Source organism: Nothoprocta perdicaria, unplaced genomic scaffold, assembly GCF_003342845.1.
Source record: "Nothoprocta perdicaria isolate Ctin4 unplaced genomic scaffold, notPer1 scaffold_48, whole genome shotgun sequence".
NCBI classification, from domain to species: domain Eukaryota; kingdom Metazoa; phylum Chordata; class Aves; order Tinamiformes; family Tinamidae; genus Nothoprocta; species Nothoprocta perdicaria.
In genome coordinates, this window is record NW_020455732.1 from 1,633,763 (window position 1) to 1,656,378 (window position 22,616).

The 22,616-nt window shown below is 40.8% G+C and overlaps 1 protein-coding gene across 8 annotated transcripts in view; it reads right to left on the reverse strand.

Annotated features, from left to right (window-relative positions):
• PTK2 (protein tyrosine kinase 2) overlaps nt 1-22,616 on the reverse strand; it is a 140,322-nt gene that overhangs the window by 26,760 nt on the left and 90,946 nt on the right. For 2 of the 8 annotated variants that reach the window (XM_026047123.1, XM_026047121.1), the window contains exons 12-18: nt 22,121-22,228; nt 20,435-20,552; nt 14,856-14,886; nt 13,226-13,278; nt 5,227-5,244; nt 2,164-2,220; nt 823-843 (exon numbers count right to left, since the gene is read on the reverse strand). In XM_026047123.1, coding sequence (XP_025902908.1) covers nt 823-843; nt 2,164-2,220; nt 5,227-5,244; nt 13,226-13,278; nt 14,856-14,886; nt 20,435-20,552; nt 22,121-22,228 — 406 coding nt within the window. Of the gene's footprint in view, nt 1-822; nt 844-2,163; nt 2,221-5,226; nt 5,245-6,509; nt 6,533-13,225; nt 13,279-14,855; nt 14,887-20,434; nt 20,553-22,120; nt 22,229-22,616 lie in introns of those variants that run through there. The other 6 variants (XM_026047126.1, XM_026047125.1, XM_026047128.1 and 3 more) reach the window with 4 other exon arrangements.

The following is a 22,616-nucleotide window of genomic DNA, read 5'->3' on the forward strand; positions in this document are numbered from 1 at the left end:
TAAATTGATTGAAATATTTATTTCAGTGCAATAGATACAATTAAATCCTTCTTAATTACAGCTAATACAAGACAAAGAATGCAAATGGTCTCTGGCAATATGGAATGGATTAAACACAGCCCGCACACACACATGCTTTTATACGTTTAAGAGAACTCCATTCTGGGGTATTTTAGATCTTTGAACCATCAAATGAGCCAGGAGAATTTTTAAAGAGGCAACTGCAAGAAAAAAGAATGGCAACAACATCACAGCAAAATAAAGATCAAATGAAAAATTTTGAGTGCCCTCCTACACTTCTTTCGGTATAATTGAAATGAAGCTGATAAGATGTTCTGTGACTTAAGCAATTTTGTTCGCTTTGTGGTTTAATAGAGTGGAGATATTCCTGATAAAAACAGCTCACCACTTCAGAAAAACATTCAATCAGTTGCAATTGAATTACTTTGCAATTTAATTTCTAGCAGACATGGAAAAAAATATTTCAGGAGTAGCAAAATGATATTTACATTATGTTTTCACCTCTTTTTCCATTACTCAGAGAAAAAATTATAATCAAGCATCTTAGACTTCACGCCCAATTATTTTATGGCTTCATTAACACTACAAAATTAATGTCTTCTAGCCGGATAACAAAGTGATAAATGTCTTTTTTTTTCATCTCTTGTTTTAGATACTGCATTTTCCTCTTTAAAATCCCCAAGCTGGACGGTTCAAGGATAAGTAAATAATGCTTATTAAATGAAAGTGATAGTAAACTGAAAAATCCCACATCATTCCAAACTGCAAGCACACAGAGATGGGTGAAGGGTCTCCTGTTACCTTCATCTATTCCATAGCTTTCTGCAGTGCAATTAAGAGAAAAATCAAATGCTTACTTAGAGAGAGCTTCTTAAAATTAACAAGACAAGGACAAGTATATTTGAACATAAAAAAAAAAGCAGAAATAATACATGAGGCAATTTCAAGTTTACATTAAGAGAGGTCATGGGTCTGCTCTTGTTATCTTTCCTGGGTCAGTCCTTTGAGAGCTGAACACCTGAGTCCCCTTCAGTGCAGCAAAGCACTTAGTGAGCACCACTGCAAGGGTGCAGCTCGTGGGCATTCAGTTGAAGGTCTACTTAAGTGTTCAGTATCGTCCAGGGCTGAGCTCACAAGTAACATGAGAACTTAAGTGAAAAGATGGCAAAAAAATACATAGAGTTAATATACTAACACGTAATAAGGTATTTCATCTGCCACAGTATCCTTTGATTCTGCAGTTACATTGTAGAGCCCTGTACTGGCTTACTGCAGAACATTCAAAACATGTCTCTTTTGGGGAAACATATATATTTTTGCTTTTCAAGTCTTTGTCACGAGAGCACACTGCACTGTAAATGCTGAAATGACTATGGAAGATTCCTCCCTTGTAAGGGAGTCTCTCAAAATCCTTAAAAACATTCATAGTTCCCCAGCTGATCATTGTACCACGTGGCAGAATCTTCCCCTTTTGTCACAGCCAAAGCTGACATTTCTGTAGGTAGGTGCCCTGATCTTCTACTGCTCTCTTAAGTCCTAGACTGCCATAATGCAACCTGAATTTGCAGACGTAATTTCTACCATCACAATACTAAACTTCCTAGAGCATGATTATGCTCTAATTCAGACATGCCAGAAGACAAAATCCCTGGATAGGCTACTGCATTAATTTTTTTTCTGACTTCAAAGATGAAGATTCAGAAAAAACTTGGCATTTTTAGGCTCCTAAGCATCAAGGAATTAGAGCAGCAAGTCTGCCATAAAGCAGGGCTGACATAAAGCTACAGAGCAACATGCAAAAGCCAAAGACTTCCCCCGCTGTTTGCTCTTAGCAAAGAAACTACATCCACTCTTTTCTCTAAGCATGCATTTATCACCCCAACTAAAAATCCTGGATTTTGAGATTAAATAAACGGATTTCACTGTGCAGTCTTTCACAACAGCAAAATTTGTAGCAAAATGTGACTGTCTTCTCTTTAAAAGCTGAATTTGAAAGACATGGAATGCATGGGTTTTCAGAACATCTTCCACCACGAATATTCTCATTGCACATGTATTATTTAAAGTTGAAATAAAAGACTCAGTCCCCACTAAGCCCAGAAATTGTGAGGCAAAAGCTCCCAGGTTAGCGGGTGTACTTACTTGACGGCATCGTGTAGGTATCTTCTTCATCTATAATCTCTGCGTAGTCATCTGTTTCTGTAAGGGAGGAATTAAAGAGTTTCGGGAAAAGCAAGTGACAACAAATTCCGTCTTTCTACCACCGTCTCCAATTAATGAATGCTGATAAAGCACAACCCCAACTTCCCCGCTGCTGGGAGCCATTTACAACAGCATGACTTCAACTTGCTCATGCATGAGTTGCTTATGGAAGTGATGATGACTTCAGTGCCTGTTCCACTGCGTCACGTAGGGACATTGAGCAGGAATAGAAGGAGAATTCACTTGTACGCCAAGAAACTGTAAGCTCTGTCACTGAAGCCCCATCCATCCCAAGTGATGGCTTAAAAGAGAAAACCTATTTAACAGCAAATTGCCACAAAAAGAGAAAATGTCATTGTTAATGGATAAAACCAGCGAACATCAACAGATTAAATGCCTTTATTCTCAAAGAAGTATGAATAAAGGTGTGCTAGTTTTGCTCTGTCTTAGAAGCAGAGCATATAGCAAAGATGTTCCAGGGCAGCATCTACCTCCGGCCAGTGTGGCAAGGTGAATAATTTTCCATAGGTTCTCCTAAGAGCATGAAGATCCTTCAAAGTCAAACTCTTGCCTTTCATCCTTTCTGCTGCTATTAACATTAGTTTTCCTTTTTTAATGGTAATTCACTCCAATAACTAGCCAGTTTTGATATCAAGGATCAGCACCTCCCAGTTAGTGAAAGCATGTGTTTTCAAACTTTTAAGAAGAATGACTCCTCCTCTTAAGACTCTATATTTTCACATCAACAGTTTTTAAAATGGTCTAAATAGTGTCAAGTCCTACCAAAGACACTCCTCTTGCTCTAAAGAGTCTCCAGCATGAGAAGATCACGTCCTCGCCATCAGAAAAATTCTCATTTGGGTTGACAAACCCAATGCACAACAGCAAGAGGATTTTCCACTGCAAGGCCATTAAACTCTCTTCAGCGACTTTTTTTAAATACATAAAAAGGTTCTCAAAACTCAAACTTCAAGTTTGCTTGAAACTTTTGCTTCAAGGTTTCCAGGGTTGGTTTCAGCTGATCAAATCCGGGGCTGCTTCTGAAAGGCCGGATTTCCTCCCACTTTTGCCCATCTCTCTACTCCTCCTCCAACGTGATACCACTTCTTGAGCTTGGGTGTCCAAACAGTGAGTGGGATAAAGCCAGAGAGTGGAAAAAAAGGAGTGGAGGATCCTTTTCAAATGCAGCCTTCAGTGCAATCAACTTAAACCAAGCCTGAAACACCCCCAAGGCTCCTAGTTATTAGAGAGGCACATAAAAAAGAGGCTTCTTTATCAAACACCACGAATTTTTGACAACTAGGAAATTACAGGTTGCCTGTAAAGCTCAACACACTTTAGGGATTAAATGTAGATTTATGACCCTAACTTGCCACTATCAGAAAACAGATAACTAAAGAAAGCCATGGGATACTTTTAAATTGCTAGGTCAAGCATTTATATATATATATATCTCAACTACCTTTATAAGCTATTGAGGCAGATGCCAGACAGTACTTTTTATAGGCATACAATGAATGAGTAAGATTATAAGCAGCTTCAAGAATTAAAGGATTCTGGGCTCTAGAGTTGGTCATTAAATAAGAAAATCAAAACATGTGGTCACACTGGATTATGGAACAGGGCTTATAAAATGTGACAAATGGCTTGGCTTGTTCATCTCTCCGTTTTAATTAATGATGTTCCTTCATATTAAAAGCATTATCAGATCACTGCAGGCCACCTTATAGGCTTTGATACATTGCCCAAAACTCAACTGAAGCTGGAGGGATCTTCAACTGGCCAAACCAGACGAATTAAAGGTAGTTAATAAATACTCCTTGGTACATGTTTAATACTTTGGGGATATATAGCTCATACGACAAGAAACAGTTCCCATATATCATCATTCTTTCTGGGAAGAGGAGGAAACTTAATCAAGGCATTAAGGGTGACAAGGGCTTCAAGTGCTCTGCACCGAAGGCATCAGTGACCTCCATTGCTTGCAGACTTTACACCAGGACTAGAGTCATGTAAGATGAGTTTCCACCAGGGCTTTTGCTGGATCCACACAAAAAGAGTGTGAAAAGCAAAACTCACCTGAGCAAGGCTCTCTGGGCTGCTTTATGAACAGGGTAATATATAAGGGAGTTGGCCATTTGGTGCATTATGAGAATATATTTATTAGCGCATAAGAAAAATGAGTCCCACTAGAGGACATCTGTGACAGCTGATTCATGGATTTTATCCCTGTGACATTTCCCTTTTTATGTTTTCTTTTCCCAGTGTCTCTCAGATCCCGTAAGTTTATAAAAGGACTTAAGCACCAAAAATTTCTGAATTTAAGACAGGATAAAAGGGGGAGGTTAATTTTTTAGAAAAGAAAATTGTGGCAGCATTATCTTCATACGATTCATATCTGAAGGAAAGAATATCCCTTTTATATTTTCCTAAGAGGAAAGCCACAAATCAATATATCTTCCCCTTCTCTTCCATTAGACTTGGGCCTTGGAACAGTTGAAATGTGACTAGTATTTCATGCATGGAATCAGAGTTGTGCATAGCTTCTTTTTATGCAAGAAACACTAGTGGATAACAGAGCACTTTGATGCCACCATGCCTTTAAAGTCAAGCATCCCTTAGCGGATTCATTTATTAGCCCCAGGATCGGGCTCACTGGCCAAGGGAGATCTGTGCTTCCCCTCTGTGAATCAAAATGAATGGCCACTCTTGGCACCCCACAAAGCCTCTTTGCGCCATGCCAGCCCTCGCACTGCAAACACATGCAATCCCAATTCCCACGGTGTTGGAAACATTTCCCCCCCCCGGCCAATTTGGCCTATTCGTTGAGCAGAAAGTGTTAGTTGCATCACCTGCAAAGCACAGGAGTTCTTGGCTGGCAGCATTGCCTTTTAACACTAAAATTTGCATCAATCTGATAAGGGAAATGTGCATTTAAGTGGTGTATATATTCAAGAGCTGCATATTGCATGTTAGTAACACACAGACTAGAAAACATATTACCGTCCCCACTAATTTCATCTGCAGATCCAGGTGGCATGCAAGGAGAGAGAAAAACAGAGGGGGAGAGAGAAGGGACAGAGAAGGGGGAGGGGAAAATATACTATTAAATTCATGAGTAATCCAAAAGTATTCAGACTGCAGTTATCTTATATACCTGACTCAAGAGAAACCAGAAAAGTAGTGGAATTTAAGACTTCTCACCTAAAACCCAAGGGATAGAGATATTTTCTGAGTAGCTTATAGGAGGAAACTTTAATAACTTGCAAACACAGAGTTACACAAAAATGAAATTTGGGAGCGGAACTGGTTATCCCCAATGCATTGTTAAGCAATGTTAATTTGTGCTTTAATTGGGAGCTTCCACTAGAGGACAGATCTCCTCCTGCCAGAGGAGTCTGCTCCGTTTGGCCAGTAGAGCTTCCATTGACACTTGTTGACTTGGGAAAACCCAAGTTGCGGTTGACTCTGGAAGGACCTGAGCTCCCAAAGCCACCGCCGAGACCAGAAGAAGAAACAGGGTATGTAAGGATTCATTTTACAGAATATTTATAGTTATACAAGCTTGAAGGTTGAGTTGACGGGTAAACGGAGCGACTCTGCAGGGAGTCTGCTCAAATGAAGTCGTGTTCTGCATTCACCGCGGGGGGCGTAAACTGCACCAATATCCATGACACAAGCTGATGCACTTCACATGTTATTTACGGATGAAAAAGAAATGCACGTTAATATTGTAGAAATAGTGCACCTCTTCCTCTGATTCCTTTTACCCCAACCACAGCCAAACTGGTCCTCTCCAAGTGCTGAACCAGTAAGCAGCCACAAGCATCGCTGTAGTAAATATTTCATTTCAAGTGCTCTTAATTGATGCTTCTTGATGCTACTCTACTTCAGACATGAGCATGCTGTATCAGGGGTCCAAGAATGAGGTTCTGATATATTGACCAAAAAAAAAGAAAAAAAAAAAAAGAAAAAAAATGCAATAAAACAAGGGTGTATGGGGGCTGTAGAGTCGTGCCAATGGAATCATCAATGTGTTTTCCACTCTAGGATACAACAGGCAGTTCCCAATAGAGACGGCAGTCCGTGACTTTGTGCCATTGCATGAAAATTCAAGGCAGGAAAATCCAATTGAGGAGGCAGGGAAGGGCAGGCGAAATTTAATGGTAGGTATTCTTGGAACTCTGCTTTTACCTACGTCTAAAGTGGGGAACAAACAGCCACGGAATTAGCGTAATATTGAGCGGGGTTTAACAAGGCAGCCTAGGCAAAGAGCGGTGCAGTACCCGTAGCTGGCGGCTCATGGGAACAGAAGACGAAAGGCAGAAAGCGTCTAACTTTCTTTACTTTATGCTGACATTGATCAACTCCTTTACAGAGGCAAGAAAAGGAAAGGGAGAGAAGGAAAGAAACAAAGAAAAATAATCAAATTATTTGGAAATGAAAGCAAAAGAAACCAGAGAGAACATCTACAGCAAATGAAGGCAAAAAGTAAAGGGTTACATTACGACTCCGCGCGCGCCAAGAACATGGAAGGCTGTGAACATCTCCAGCTCATGAGGTATTTTCCTGAGAATTCCTTTCCCCGGAAATAAATTATTCTTATTGTGCTTTTTCAAAACGAGAACGCAATTGGTTAAAAAGTCAACTTTTGGCAACCCTCTCTCCGGATTTATCTGCCATTCCTAATGCAAAGGTGCTTCTGGGAGCTCCCCTCCTGAAATACCAAGCGGGCAAATTCTGACCTAAGTGGCACTCACCAGAGTTACACACAGACGTGTTGACTTGCTGGACACGCACAGAAAAAGCTTGGCACAAAAGCAGCATTTCACATAGTCCCCTTGAACAGAACAAGGCAACGCACTCACTTTCTCCATCCCACCAAAAACCAGCACGGATGCACCTTACGAAACAAAGCAACTGCCTGGAGTTTTATGCCCAGCGTGGACCTGCCTTGGAGCTGAGACTCCCAACTTTCCAAAAACATCCTGGAGAAATTTGCTCCAAATCCTTGCAGGCCTGGTCACCCTCCAGCATGAGATTAGTTCTTGTCGCAAGGAGAGAGATTTAGGGAAGGAGAGAATGCAAAGCAACCACAACCAAGTTCACAAGGTGAGAGAGAAAGAAAGAAGATGCCACAAGCCAGTGGACATCTTTGCTCCTTCCATTCTTTCTCTTGTTAATCTGGTTGGTCCTCTCTGCTTTTCTCCTTCCTTCTTTTTCCTCTCTCAGAAAATGTAAGATGTGGGTCCCAAAGCCAAAGAAGTAACAAAAAGACCCTTTTCCTGGCACTCTCTCAAAGTCAGATGCAGAAAAAATCATAGTATCTTCTTAAAAATGAAAAGAAAAACTGAACTTTGATAATTTTTGTGGACTCCGGAAACTGAAGCACTACCACAGCAGATATGTTTATGCAAGAGCATCATTGTATAAACAGCCAGGCAATGTTTCAGGTGCCGAATTTTGAGGTGCAGATTTTGGGGGGAATGGTACCGAACACGCTCCAGGACTGACCAGCCTGCAGGCTGAGTCTGCCACGTGCACATCGCAGGGCAATGTGCTACAGGGTGCAGCTCTCATCCAAGCAGCAAAGCGCCCCTGCAAAGCCTGCAAACGAACTCGTTTGGCAGCTGCAAAAAGTGACATCTCATCCACGAGGACAGATCATTAATGAGATTGTATGTTAGGAGCGGGAAAACTATTATTCAGTATGTTAGTATAATACTCATATTTATGTTGCATGTTGACATTACTGAGACAACTGGGACGTGTCTTTGCAGTGCACAAATTGCAGTATTATCTTTCTAAGGCGAGCCCAAGCTTCTTAAAAAAGCTTTGGAGACAGTAAACATATAGAAATATAAAGAAATATAGAATATTTTATATAGAAATCTCTCTATATAAAGAGATTTTTGAAGATCTCCATCTCTGGAGGTCTTCAAAACCTGCCTGGATGCCACCCTGTGCCACATGCTGTAGGTGTCCCTGCTTGAGCAGGAAGGTTGGACTAGATGATCTCCAGAGGTCCCTTCCAACCTTGAACATTGTGTGATTCTGTGATTCTGTGAAATATAAAGAAATACTGCTGTTATTATAAGGGATTTCAGGAATGCCAAACCCTGTAGTGAAATGGCAGAAGGGGTCACAGAGCCACTGGTAGCAGTGCAAGATGTCCCAGAAAGGGAAGAGATGCTGCTACTCTTGATGCGCAAGTCTAGCTACAAAACAATGTTAAAAACCTACTCCCCTAGGTCCTATACCTGAGAAAAGCCTTCAAAAATTTTGTAAAAGGAATAAATCCATTTGTTTGCAAGCTTTTGAAATGAGTGGTATGCAGTTAGAATATTTACCAAATGCAGCTGTCAAAGCCAATGTGCAAACAAGAAGCAGGACTAGTAACGCAGGGGACATTTCTGTAGTGTTACTACATGGTCATCACTAGCAGTGCAAAAGCTCAAGTCAAAAGATTGGATCCTAAGGGAGAAACGTGGGTGGGAGAGCTCTCCTCAAGCTGTGATCTGGGTCCATGAAATCAGGGAGAACTTCCCAGGCCTTGGAAATCAGGTTAGATACAAGAAATCACAGTCTCCTCTGCCCTTAGCGTCCAAGAACAGAAGCAACGGTAGGTTAGCAAGGCTGAAATACAAGAAAGTAACACACCAGTCTGTGCAACAGTGCTGGGAATCCTACACACTGCCATTTGGCAGGGTTTTTTTCGGTAGATTAGCCTCTTAATCAGGGCAGCTGGGTTAATTAACAAAAAGGTAATCTTCATGAACTTGGAGGCTAATGACTTGCCCAAGGTTATAGAAGCCATCTGTGAAAGACTTTGCCTTGAGCATCTCCTTGTCCTATCATCATAAAGTGGATCTACAGCTGGGCATGGCCTTTACATTCCCCTAATTAGTGAATTTCTTAAGTGCATCATTTATGCTAGGAGTTTGGGGCTCTTCTTCCTCTCAGAAGCAGCATGTTGTCCAGTGTGGTCCTCTCAAACACAAACCGATCTAACAGACACACACTCAGGACACATTTCTCATCTTAAGAAGTGTTCTCTTGCACTTTTCAGCAGACAAGATCACACACTGCACTCTGCCAGGAGAAATAATTCAATAAACTCATTTTCATCCTTCCACCCTTGCCCAACTCAGGCCTTAACATTAACTATGAACTTATTGCCTTTAATTCAAAAATGCCATTTGTGCAACCACCAACAGCCACAGTAAACAGGAAACACAAGGACAAGGAGCTTCCCTCTAAGTTGCCCATTTTCCTGTTGAAGAGGGTGGCCCGTGATCTGTTGTGGAGATGGGGTGAGGAGTTTGAGGTAACACCTGATGAAACCTCCAATTTCCATCACCAAATATGCAAATGTTAAAGCTCCAAATCCAACAACCATTATGAGTCAAGTCCCAGCTCCTTTACCAGGCCTCAAAAACTCACCTCAAGGACATGCCTGGAGCTAGTGCCTGCAGAAAGGTCCATCTTTTTCCATACTCATCTCTTCCTAGTTATAGGTTCTTCCCTAGAGAGGCACTATTATATCCATCAGGACTAGAATATCCCAGTGACAACTGGGATTGCCTGTTCAACCCATTTCTGAAATGTTGTTTTCTGCACCTCTTTGTGCAACACAGATTTTGGTAGAGACAGGATTAAAAGCAGCTACAACCTCAGGGTCCTGCAGGGCTAGTCAAAGGATGCCAAGCAACAATATTTATCCTTCCTAGTTGTATTTACAGAAGGGAGGGTGATGGGGAGGAGAAATCAAGAAACTCTACATAAGGAGGAGTTTATGTGCTAAGGGAGCAGCAAACTATGGCTTTATTGATTTTGTCTTATGAAGAACTTATTATAATAAGTAATTGACTGGGTAGACTATTATTTTTGGAAATGAGTGCATTGGGAAATATGTGCATCACCTCACTAAGGCCAGTGTTTGCTGCTGCAAAACACACTGCTGGCCAGAGCACGTTCCTGCAGACTGCAGTAGAGCCCTTTAGTGAAGGCTCCAAGCAAAACAGTGTGAAATCCAGTCAGTAAAACTACAGGAAACTGCTATGTGACCTCTTGCAAATTAGATGTATTTATCTTGATTTCTAATATTGAGGCTTACTGATGCCCAAATGTATGCTCTTGCTAAGTACAAGGAATTATTTTTGATGTAAAGATAGATGTAGAGGGAGAATGGGATAAGAGCTGCAACTTGCTATTACAGCACTAGTGGCTTCTGGGGAATGACAGTAACCTAATGCAAAACATCAGATCTAAGCCAAAGAAATCTGAAATCAGGTATCATTGTGCTTTTTATTTATACTGCTGTATAAATGCACACACACACAAACATAAGTTTTGAGGAATAAATATATTATTGTGCTTAAAAAGTTGGGGAAAACTGGTAGGCCTCTTATCAGCACCTGATGAAAACGGTGCCTCTTGCAAGGAACATACGATTTCAATAGAGTAGTCAGACTGTGCAAGAAGAAATGGGAAAAGAGGCAGCAATAACAAGGTATCTGGTCGAACAAGGTTCAGTGAAACATAAAGAGAATATTTCTTGGCTCCTGGGTCCAGTGATCTGATGCTTTGGATTGCCAGAATTTGCTTCAGCCTTCCCTAGTTTGAAAAGATCTTTATTCAAGGCTAGAGCAAATAAATTTTTTTCTTGTATGCTTTGGCATATCGAAAATACTTGGAAAGAACAAGGTTTCATTTCATCAGAAATTCTACAAGGCAAGTTAATAAATATTTCAGAAAGGAAGTCCAGAAACCTTTCATTAACAGGCAGAGCAACAGGCAAACCTTGAAAACTTCAGAGAAAAACCTGCCCCTCAAGCAGGGGGAAGAACTTTCCTTTCCAACTAAGGGTATTAGAACTACAGATATGTCCAATTGCTCTTCTGCTGCTGCTTTTCTTGGGGGCTGTCAGCTGTCCAGCTCTGCTGCTCTATCCCTCTTGGGGTGCATCTGTTACCCCCATCATCTGACACCAGGCTATCTGTTACAGGTGTCAGCAGGAGTAACACTTGTTTGCTTCTACACAAAGTATTAGTTTGTTTGAAACAGGTCCCTACCTTTAGGGACGCAAATTCTTAAGGAAAGCACCTCCCTGGACAGGGTTTATCAAATGACTTTAAGTCAATGCTAGAAATTTAATGCACTGGCATCTGCGTCAAAAAGCAAGGCATTTAAATTTGGGGTAGAACAAAAGAAAATGTTCCCCTTGTTCCACATTTCCTTACCAAAAGGAAGGGCAAACTTAGACTGAATAATAGATGCAATGACTCGAGTCATTCCAAGTCCTGTGTCAGCATTTCCAGTGGTTTGTAACGTGGCTTAAAAAACACACGCCGAGCCCAATCATTTCACTGTGGAACCTCACTACAAGGCAAGGAAAACCCAGGATCTGTTTTTGATTCTGGTCCCGGAAAGAAAGAAGGGGCATTTGCTGCCTGTTCTGCCTATGACCCCATGAGGCAGCTTGGGACAGCTGGGGAATCCACAGCACTGGTTTGGTCTCTCTTCTGGCTCGCTGGATGCTGTATTTGGAGGCTGGTTCCCCAGCTAAGTTCCCTTGTGCTCATCATGAATCTTTCTGTGACACCCTCACCTATGCAGTTACCTGGTATTGAAATTTATTTCCTTACATTAACAGCAAATTGCTGCTGCTGTGGCAAAGAGGCAGCTGTGTGCTCTGGGCCACACTGCTAATTCCAGGTGAAGCCTATAGGGCAAGGAGAAAGGGTGACTGAATTTGCACAGAGATTGCAAGAGAGCTTCAGGACGCACCACAATAAAATCAAGGATCGTTTATTACTAGAACTCTTTCAGTAAAACCTCTTCCTTTCCATGTGGATCTGCCTTTGTCCCCAAGCTTGCTGGGTGGCTCCCGCAGTGACAGGTACTGTTACCTACTTGACCCCAAGAGGTAACAGTAGCTGCAAAGCTCTGTTACACCCCTATAGCCTGATGGACATCTCAATGACAGATCCCTTCCATTACCTTCTTGTTATGCTAAGAGGAGAACCTTAACTGTGTTTTAAAAAAAGGATGCAGGTAGGGAGAGCAACATAGAGTCAGGAATTAAATAAACATCAATACATCTCTCTTTCTTGCATGGAATATGTGGAACTACATGGTCATGTAAACGTTGGGGTGAGGTTGCAAGTCAAAGGGTGGGTGCTCTTATTTTGGTCACAAAAATGATTCTTGAAGCTTGAGACCATATAGATATACATCTATAGGGATATATAATTCATCTATGCATGTCATATATCCATAGGGATACGTCATCATAGTGCTACACTTGTGCATTGAGACTCGCCTTTGTAAACATTAGTTAAAGGAGTCTGAAATAAGTTCCTGTTGAGAAGGACACTGAGTCCCTCAGAAGGACTCGGTTTTTAGACTCTGGAAAAGAAAAATGTTCTTCATGAAGTATAAAAAAATCTTAATACAGTAACTCCAAGCAGAAATCTTGGAATCTAGAGGCTAGAAAAAACAGTATTATTACCTCACATCCTCAGCTGTCAATTAACTGCAGTGGCTTTCAACGGCAAAAACGCAACAGGACTTGGATCCCAACAGCAACGACACAGAAAGGGCTGTTAAGTTTTTTCTTTCAGAAAAAGGATCATTAATATTTAATTGCCTTTTTCCCCTCGTTCTAAGCAGCTCCTTTGCACCCATGTTATAGCCTGCCACACAGCAACTGAAGATACAGTATATATATCAATAGGTGGTATATAGATATATACAAATGTGCTGCAAAACACTGTGGGTTGTTGCAAAGTTTGCTTTCTGAAGGCTGCCCTTGCCGTCCCGCACACCAACGGCCGTCCTCGCAAGCAGAGGAGTGGAAAAAGCTCCTTTTCCAGCAATCCCGCTCCGGAGGTGGGATTGGGGAAGAGCCCCGGCGAGGGAGCCAGGAGGCAGCTCCGCGGTGGATGCGGGCGGCCAGAAGCATCCCGTTTCTTTCTGCCTCCTCCATGGGGCTCCTTACCTGACACGGAGACCGTGTGCGAGCGCACTCCTTGCTTCTCGTTGTTGGCCAGCCTGCAAGAGAGCGGGGGAAGCGCTGAGTGCTGCATGTGCCGCCGGCATACGCCGGGCCCTGGAGTGTCCCTGGGGGAGGAAATAAGGGACTCAACCACTCCCAAGCCTCCTGGGGGAAGAGGAGCAGCAGGGAGCTTTCACCAGGCCACTTTTAACAGCCATATATAAGGGCACACGCAGCTATAAGGGCACACACATCTACAAGGACACAGGACACCTTCAAAACTTCAGAGAAAAACTTGATCCTCAAGCAGGGGAGAGAATTTTCCTTTTCAACTTAAAGGGCATTTAAAAAATAAATGTGTGTTTTAGGCAGTTCCAAAACCAAGTAGAGCAGGTCTAAACACTGCATTCACTTTTCTCTATCTGCCTCAGTATTTAATAGCAATGATATCTAAGTGTATTTAAAGTAGATGCACCACATACTGTGGTGGGGTTTATGCCATATTCTCAGGGGAGGGTACTGAGATTTTGTCTGTTGGATAACTTACCCTGCGTAAAAATATATATTTAAATTGAATTGTATGCCAAGCAAATAAGGGAGATGAATTAAAAAATAAATATACATACACATATGATATAAATAGAAGCTTATTCTGCCTTTCTTAGTTTTACCCATGCCGCTAAAAACAAATTTATAGACATCTTGCATGTCAGTGAAGACTATATTGGTCAGGATGTCCCCTTGGGTAAGGTCAGAGGGAAACAATTTGATGAGTTTTAAATTGGGGCAGAATGTGGCTACTCAGCAAAGAACCAGACTGCAAACCAATGAAAAAGCAGTGCAGGAAAAGGATAGGAATTTAGGAAGCCAGAGAGAAGAAGTTAGGAAAGAGAGAAGAAATAAATATCAATACTAACATTAGTAGCACAGACAATCAGCAGGGAGGATTAACAGGCTTGTTATTGGTATCAAATGGAGTACAGCAACATAAGGAACATGCTTAATTCAAACAGATTTCAAAGAGAAATATTTTAATATTTGCCTGGGAGATAGAGATGGATAAAAGAAAAAGAAGAGAGAGGCTTTAGTACAGTTAAGAACTATTAGATGCAGCCAGCAAGTGTCATCGTACCTCAAGCACAATGACACCATAAAAACAGGCGGAGTAAAACTAATTTGTCGAGGCAGATGAGCATTCTCTACACATTCTCAGTTGTTACTAGAGAAAAATTCTGCTACTTAGGTACCTTTTTTAAAAAAATAGGTGAAAATATTTGCTAGACTTAATACTATTCTTTATTACAGTTGAACCTAGAGGTGCCAACTTAGAAACGAACAAGTGTTATTATGAAAGGCGACCAGACAGATTTACATCTTAGTTTTGCTGCTATCTATCTAGAGCTTATGCATCTTTTTTTCCTTAGGTTTTATGTCCAGTGTATTTATAGCTAAATGCCTCTGCCAGTCCCTTATGTCCCACGGTCTTCTCTGACTACTCACTGTTCTTGTAGACCCCAAAAGCAGCAATAAAAACGAAGTACATATAACAAAAAAAAAACCCCAAGGTGTCATTTAAGCAGAACTGTTTCTCAAGAAATTTTTAATATAGGAAAAAGAAAAGCATCAAACTTACTTTGGTATTGATGGTAACGCTCTCTCACCTTCTGTGTAAGGAGACAAAAAAAAAAAAAAAGGATTAAAATTTTATTCAAGTTTCCAGATAGCCTCTTTCGTTGTGTAACAGATACATGCATGAAATATTAATCACCACAATCTCCCAGGCAAGCTATGTTGATTCAAAGGATTCTTCTAAACTTCTCTCATCAGCAGCATTCAACACATCTAACCAGCGATATAGAACTCCTGACAAAATCCTCTCAGAAGAAAAATGTACCCAAAATATATGCACCTCCTTTTTTATTCATAAGAGTTTAACTCTGACAGATCACCTGCACAAGGCAGGACAGGATCTCATCTCTCTCCTGATAAATGCTCCCCTTTTATCTCCAAGATGCACTAAGCACTAACATAAATAAAATTATTGAAGCCAACTTGAACTCCCAGACAACTGATATAAATCATTAGCTCGCACAACGTATTACATCAGCTTTATATTTGGTTTATATTATAAAATAGTAATGCTTCGTAGCCAGAGATGAACTTTGCATTTATAAGCTGTTTGCAATATACTTTGCAGAACTGTTTGGATGTAAACAACCGAAGTTCCTGTTTTTCCTGGTGATGAGACACTCGGTACCCATGTAAGGGAGGAGGATGGGGAAATTACTAATTTTAATGAAGGCTTTACCAACAATTTCTGGTAAACTGAAATATGCAGTGAGGGGAGTGGGCAACTGGAAGACATGTCTATCTTTAAATCATAGGAGATGACCGATGGGATGTGCTCTCTATGACAAAGTACAATATCTTCCTACACTTACAAGAAATTTCAGAGCTGGGCTCAGCACCATTAACTTGTTTTAAGCCTACTTGGAGCAAAGCTTCAAAGATAAAAGACGCTAATGGTGCTGCCTGTTACAGTCATTAAGATCTATTCTTAGTTTCCTACAACACTACCACACTTTTCCCAATCAGGGCACTGGTTTCCATGTGTAATTCCTCCTTCAGGCTGCCTGGGTTATTTTTAGGGGATAGGTCAAATATTTACAATGTTAAAGGAAACAAAAATCCATGTATTTTATTTTTGGAAATTGCCTGTGCCTCTTTGATGGCGCAAGGACACATTTTAGTTTGATGTGAGGTGGTGGCTGTACCAGAATGTTTCCTTTTACCAGCTCAGTAAATGTCTAATTTTGGTCAAGGAGAGGAAGGTATTGTGGAAGGTATGGAAGACCAAGAGGATTTGGGAAAGGAAATCAAAGGCAAAGATCCTGGAAGGCAGCATGGAGTGACAAGCATGGGATCAGAAGCTTCCAGAAGCCTGGAAAGCATCTCAAAAAAGATGAGTGAGGAGAAGAATGGAGAATCCAGAAGAGAGATTCCAGCATGAGCAGATTTGAGGTGGATGGATCTGACTTGGAGGCATGAAACTGGGAAAAGAAGACATAGAAGTTTGGTGTGGTCCTCTGCAAGCCTCCCTGGGATTGTGATTAAGACTCAAGAACCTGCAGTCTCACCTGAGCTCCATGTCCTAGTCCATATTCTGGTACCTGACCTAGATTTGCCAGTGGATTTAGTGTTTCAGATGGTGCTGATGAATCCTGTGTCACTGATAAAACACAGGTTTGTTCCTAAATTTTACTAAAGGTTTAGGAAATGATTCACATATAAAAACCTCTCTGTCCAAAGAAGGTTACCAAACTGCAAAGTTAAACTTCATTTCAGTATTTCTAAATCAAAACTACTGGTGCTCAATTAGTAACCAGCTATTCCAAATAATCTTCCTGGCCGTTCACTATGTAACTCCATGACATACTGAATACACGTTATTTGAACCATATTCTGAAGACTGAACTTGTGAATTTTCCTCTCTGTTTTTGGAATGGGGCACATCAGTATCCTATCTGAGGACTTTGGAAACAACAGTGAATTATTCCATAACACTGCGAAGACAGTATTTCATATGCTCAAAGCCCAGCTCCCACTGATTCCAGTTTCCCATTGGACTGGGCATCTCTCCTGCAAACACGGAGCTCGATGCCTTGAGAAAATGAGAAACAGCCTTAGGTGGCAACTGGCAGTGTAAGTTTAAGTCACTTGCTAAGTATCAAAAAGGATAAAAAAGATAATGATAGACTTTAACTTTCCAGGGCAGGATTAAGTTGCTCTCATCATGAGATCTCCTAGATCTCTCCCAGATTTGGTTTCTCCAAATCTGTTTCATTTACTGAACAGCCTTCTATTGAGGCAAGATACAAAGCAAGGATCTTAACAGAACATCTCATTTCCTACGAAATCCTACATTCCCTACAAAATCCCAATAACATTTTAGAGTAGACCATTTTGTGCATGTTATGAGAGAAGGAGAATGTGAGTAGAAGTGGTATTAAGTAGTAAAGGCAGTAGTGGTAGGTAGTACATGGGTAGTAACACGGGGGCACACAAGAAGGAACCAAGATTGAACAAACATGTCCCAAATTCCTAGTTAAAATTCTCTTGGATCAGCCAGAAACAGGCACAGACCGAGGGCTCCGCAGGTGAAACAGCCCCAGCTGATCTTGGGATGAAGGACCGTGGTGGAACAGGAGAAAAGCAGCATGAACAGGCAGGAAAAAAAACATCTGCAGAGTGTGATACAGGCACAAGAAATTGAGTATGGCTGGAAAAGAGGGACAAGGAAACAATGGGCAGGTACAGAGAGGAATACAGAGGCTCCCGGACAAGTTAAATAAAACCTTTAAGTTTCTGAATATTTTTTTTTTTAAAAAAAGCATGACTTCAGTTTCCAATGTGATTAAAATCCCATCAATCACTCCCCATTATCTTCCTTTCTGCTGTCCCTTACCATCCACATGCCGCAGAGGACAAAACTCATTTTAATCTCCCTTTGGTGATAAAAAAATTAGAAGAAGAGAGCCTGGCTTTGACAGGTCTAATAAGAGCTGTCAAAACCGGGCTCCTTTTTCTTGCAATCTCCAAACAGTAGTGCTATCCAAGAGTGCTTTTAGCCTCGCTTGAGCAGCAGAGCGATGCAGCCCCAGAGAGAAGATGCAGAGAGAATTTAGATGGAGACTTGCAGTAAATAAACTGACAACAAAGAGGGAAGAGGAAGGCTCAAAGAGGATGAAAAAGATGCAATTCTTGGATCCCGAGTTGCTGCAAGGATTATTTTCTGATATGCCTTCCATAATTAGAGCTCACTGTGGGAGGGTTCTGTGCATGCTGCTCATGGTGGCGAGAGCTCTCCTGCAGAATGTTTCGTTAATATGTTGTGAATTGCTATGAAATAAATAAAAATAGAAAGTCCTCAGACAAGAAAACACAACTTATTTTAAATGCACAACAAATGCTTTAGGTCAGCCTGTATCTAGGAAATCATCCTTAAGGAAAACCAGACAAAAACGCAGTTTATTTAAGGGATTCTCTTCATGTTTGCAAAAAGAAAGAGTCTTTTAAGTAAAATTCCCCAAGTACCATATAGTGAATGTTCATTTTACTGAATCACTGCTCATTTGCTTTATGTGAAAACACACTGCAAATATCATAAAAATAAACCCAATCCAGTAAATGCACTGGTTTGTTCTGCATTAGTGCCTATGAGCATTAAGACATCCCTGTGCTTAGGGCTGTACAACATACAGAAAACCCAGAGGTCTTCCCTTAAGGAGCTCAGTGACTCTACAGGACAAGATACAGCCGGAGGACAAGTCAGGTCACAGGAAGACAATGTTAGAAGGAAACAAATTGAAAATAATTAAAGGGTGACCCTTTTTTTTTTGCCACTTAGGGCAAGAACTCAGGACTCATTTGCCCTCCGTGTCCCAGACAGCAGGTAATTGTAAGCGCCATGGAAGAGGCTGGAAATGAAGGGGGCCAAGGGAATTTCTGCAGAGATGGTGATGGGGAGGTTGTCCCCCTGCCTGGGCGAGAGGGAAGGGCAGAGCAGGGCTTGGCAGAGAAATGCAAATACAGGAGCACAACAGTAGGTGAGCGGAGACACAGTTTAATGATGAAGCCTTTAATGACCCTGGGGTTGTTACTGTGAAAAGCAGAATTGCAATAATCACCCCAAAAGGAAACAGTAATGGCATTTGGGGTAGTTAAGGGCATTTATGCAGAAACTACCCGCGTGCCTGTAAAGAGAAAGCAGAGGATGACGTCAGTGGCAGAGCTATCCATCAGCCTAGGATGAAATTAAAAATTTGGCAGCTTTAAAAATTTTATTTTCAAAGGAACAGATAGTGGGTCTTATCATTGATGCTAGTAGCTCCTCCTTTTCTTCCAGTGTTGAGCTTTGGTGCCAATGGTTCATCCTCACACTAGGTTGGCTAACAGAGTGGAATCTGTGCAGCGGATTTGCAGGTATGTGGAGAAAAGGGTGCAGGACCAACACAAATTCTAACAAAGCTGCTCGTGCTGGAGCTGCAAGTTAGTTGCACATGTCAGATTCTGAAATAAGAAAGGGTACATGGAGATTGTGATGTTCGTTATGGAATGACCTGAACGATGTCAATGCTATTACCCAACTGAAACAACAGGTTGAAAAAAAAGGTGCCACGAAAAGCAAGAGCATGGCTAAAGGAGACTTCAAATTTTAGCATTTCTGTTTCATAACACCCCAAAATGCCCAATTTTGTACTTATATGTGTGAATGAAAAGGGGAACCAGTTTCTTTTCCAGTATTGAACAGTGTTCAACTGAGGCACCCAATTCATCGACGATGATATCAGTGGTTCAGCATCTTTCGGCGATGATGATGCATGTTCCGTCTCTTGTATTACAGATACAGAAGAGGGGAATAGTTTATGCTTTGTTTCAGGAACCAAAAATGCTGCATTAATTTCCACGAGGGAAGAAATTTGCAGTTTTAAGCAGCTCTGCCTCCCTACTTTCCAATAACTTTTATCTTGTCAAAAGATGAAATTTTACTAATAAAATCTAGTTATAGTTTTTTCTTTAAAAATTAGCTGTACCTGCATCATCGTCTCACTGCTACCAACGTGTGGCTTACTAAAAACCCCAACGGATCAATTCCATAAAATGCCTGTTTTGCTTTATTTCTGTTTCATGAGATACACTCAGCAGCCACCTACCAAAGCTAACATGATACAAATGGAGATATTTTGCATATCTGTGAGGAAGAAATTTTTTTTCAAAAATTTTCAGTTGTCAGAATCATATCCAAATCCATGCTCACTGATGCCCCTGAATTTCCATTCCAGCATTAGGAATCACGGTTTAAGATAACACTTCATCATTAGTGCTTTTAGTTACAGTTTGTTTCCTTCTGTCAGTTAAGTTTAAAAACAGCATAAAGTACTGACTGCTGGAAAAAAAAAAGCCTGAATATCATCATAAATAGTTTTTTATGGAATAGCATCTATTATTACTCAAAACCACCTTTGATTTCCTCCTGGAGAAGCAGCAGACTCCAAATGAGGATTTTGCTTCTCCCTCTTGTCTTTTACTCCTGTTTGAGCTACCCTGGCAGCCGACAGTAACTTGTGATGGATCAGAATATTGCAGCTAGCCAACACAGTTGTAATATTCTGATCCATCACGAGTTTACTCCAGGACAAAACATCACCTTACCTTTCTGTGGCCTGATAATGAAGGACTGCGTGGCTCCGTTCACCAGGCGGCAATATCCGTCTATCAGGTCAGCCATGTTCTCTGCAATGGTTAAGGATGGGGCTGTCACTGTCAGAGGCTGAAGAAGGGAGAAAACAAGGCACCAACAAAGAGGGATTATTGTAGCTGCAACTGCCGAGCACAACAGCTGCCTCATTGCATCAGCACTTCACTCACATTTGCAAACAGGAGGCAGAAGAGGATGGGTAAGCGAAGAGCTGCCTCGGATTATAGCAGATTATCTACATTTTGCTAGATGCCATCCTTAAGATTTGGAACAGGTACATCCAGCCTAATCTGTTTTCTTTACCTTCTGTTTAGCAAATTGCTATACTGAGGTCAGAAATGGAGCTGATAAAACCTTCCCCCCCAATGTAAGACTGATCTGGGCTCATCAGAGGGTTTCCTGGTCAACAACAGTTTATGGAAATTGCTATGGCTTTTACAGCCATAATCATGACAATTCAGTAAAAGCTGCTTGTTCCTTAAAACTCTTCCACGTAATTTCTTTTTTCTTCTGTTTTCTGAACTTTTACACATTTTTTTTTCTTTTGCCTATTCAATTTAAAAGATTAACGTTAAAAAAAGGGGTAGAGTGGAGAAGACAGATACACAGACAAACCAGTTAGGTTAATGTATCAACACCCATCCTCTCCAACTTGCCCTCTGTCCTTGTCTGCAACAGACTGTTTTCCAGCAAATTAAAGGCTAATTTTACTTCCAGCTCTGGCCCTATGTAATATTCCCCATTTCCTCTTTTTACAAGCCACTTGGTATTCACTTCAGTGTGAAGCATCATATACAGTGTAAAGTATATTATATATAAGCTATTAGTAGAAAGTTGTTCTTAAAAGCTAACAATTCCAAAATAATCTTCTTTATTAAAGATTACTGTGTACAAGAAACAAATGAGCTACAAAGCTATTTTAACTATGAAGCTATCTGACTATCACAGTGATTGTGGCTACTCATGATCACCTTTTACCCCCCTTCAAATAACAAGAAAAATGGATTAACTAAACAGAATGCCTGGAAACCAAAATGGGCTTAAATACAATTCACTGGCTGTATTACCTAAGTGAGTGAGTTCAGCAGTCAGTGAAGGCTTTGGCCAAGGCACTATGCACAGAGAATGAGGCAATCCCATGCTCAAAGATGCTTATAACTGGATTAGGCAGGATGCTTGATAAAAAGGAAATGGGAGTAAAAGCTGCTTAGATGTTCCTGCCATGCCCTTCCTCCTCTGTACGGCTTCAAGCTACCTCTAGGTACAAAAAATTTCATATGTAGATCAGGAGTGAGAAAAAAAATGAGGAAAAAAAAAGAAATCAAAAGAATAATTTCTGGGGTCTTCAATCTCTGGTAAGCTGCTGGCTAAAAACAGTGATATATGCAGTTTTCTTGTACGTATAAATGTGAGATCTTCTTTTAGTATAATATAGTTATCTTAACTTCACTAACAGTAGAAAATTCCACAGTGAGCTTGCGGACAAAAACATAAGCATAAAACAAAAGATAAAAACATAAGCATAACATAAAAAACAAAAGCATAAGCATAATATACAGAACATTTTCATTCTAATTACAAAATTTTGGGGGAAAAGACAACAACAAAAAATAGGTTGATGACAATAGTGAATACCATACCTCAGGAGCACCTGCTATCTTGAGTTGTAACATCCCTTTTCTGTCCTTGTCTTCACTATTTGAATACTGAATAGTCTGCACTTGATTAAAATCTGCCAGGTGAGTTGGCTGCAGAAAGGCAACAAATAAAGTGGAGCAAAATTACAGGAAAATACTTTGGCTTTACTACTGAAGTTGCAAAACTGTATGCAGACCTTCATCTCCAAATCACACCATCTGTTTCCTTCTACAATGTCTTTGGGATTTGGGTAACAGTATTTACAAATAATGGCAAAATTAAGCCAAGTACCAAGTTTGCCTACAGAGGTCAGTGTTGAGTAACACTGGACGCACACTACACGCACGCAGGAAACAAACTCTTGGATGTCAAGACAGAAAAGAGAGCAGAGCTCTTCACCATCTCTAATTCAGGTTCAATGAATCAGCTAAACTAAAACTAAAATCAAACTAAATTAATTCAGTTTCAATGGGAGCTGGAAATATTGCTCAACTGAAA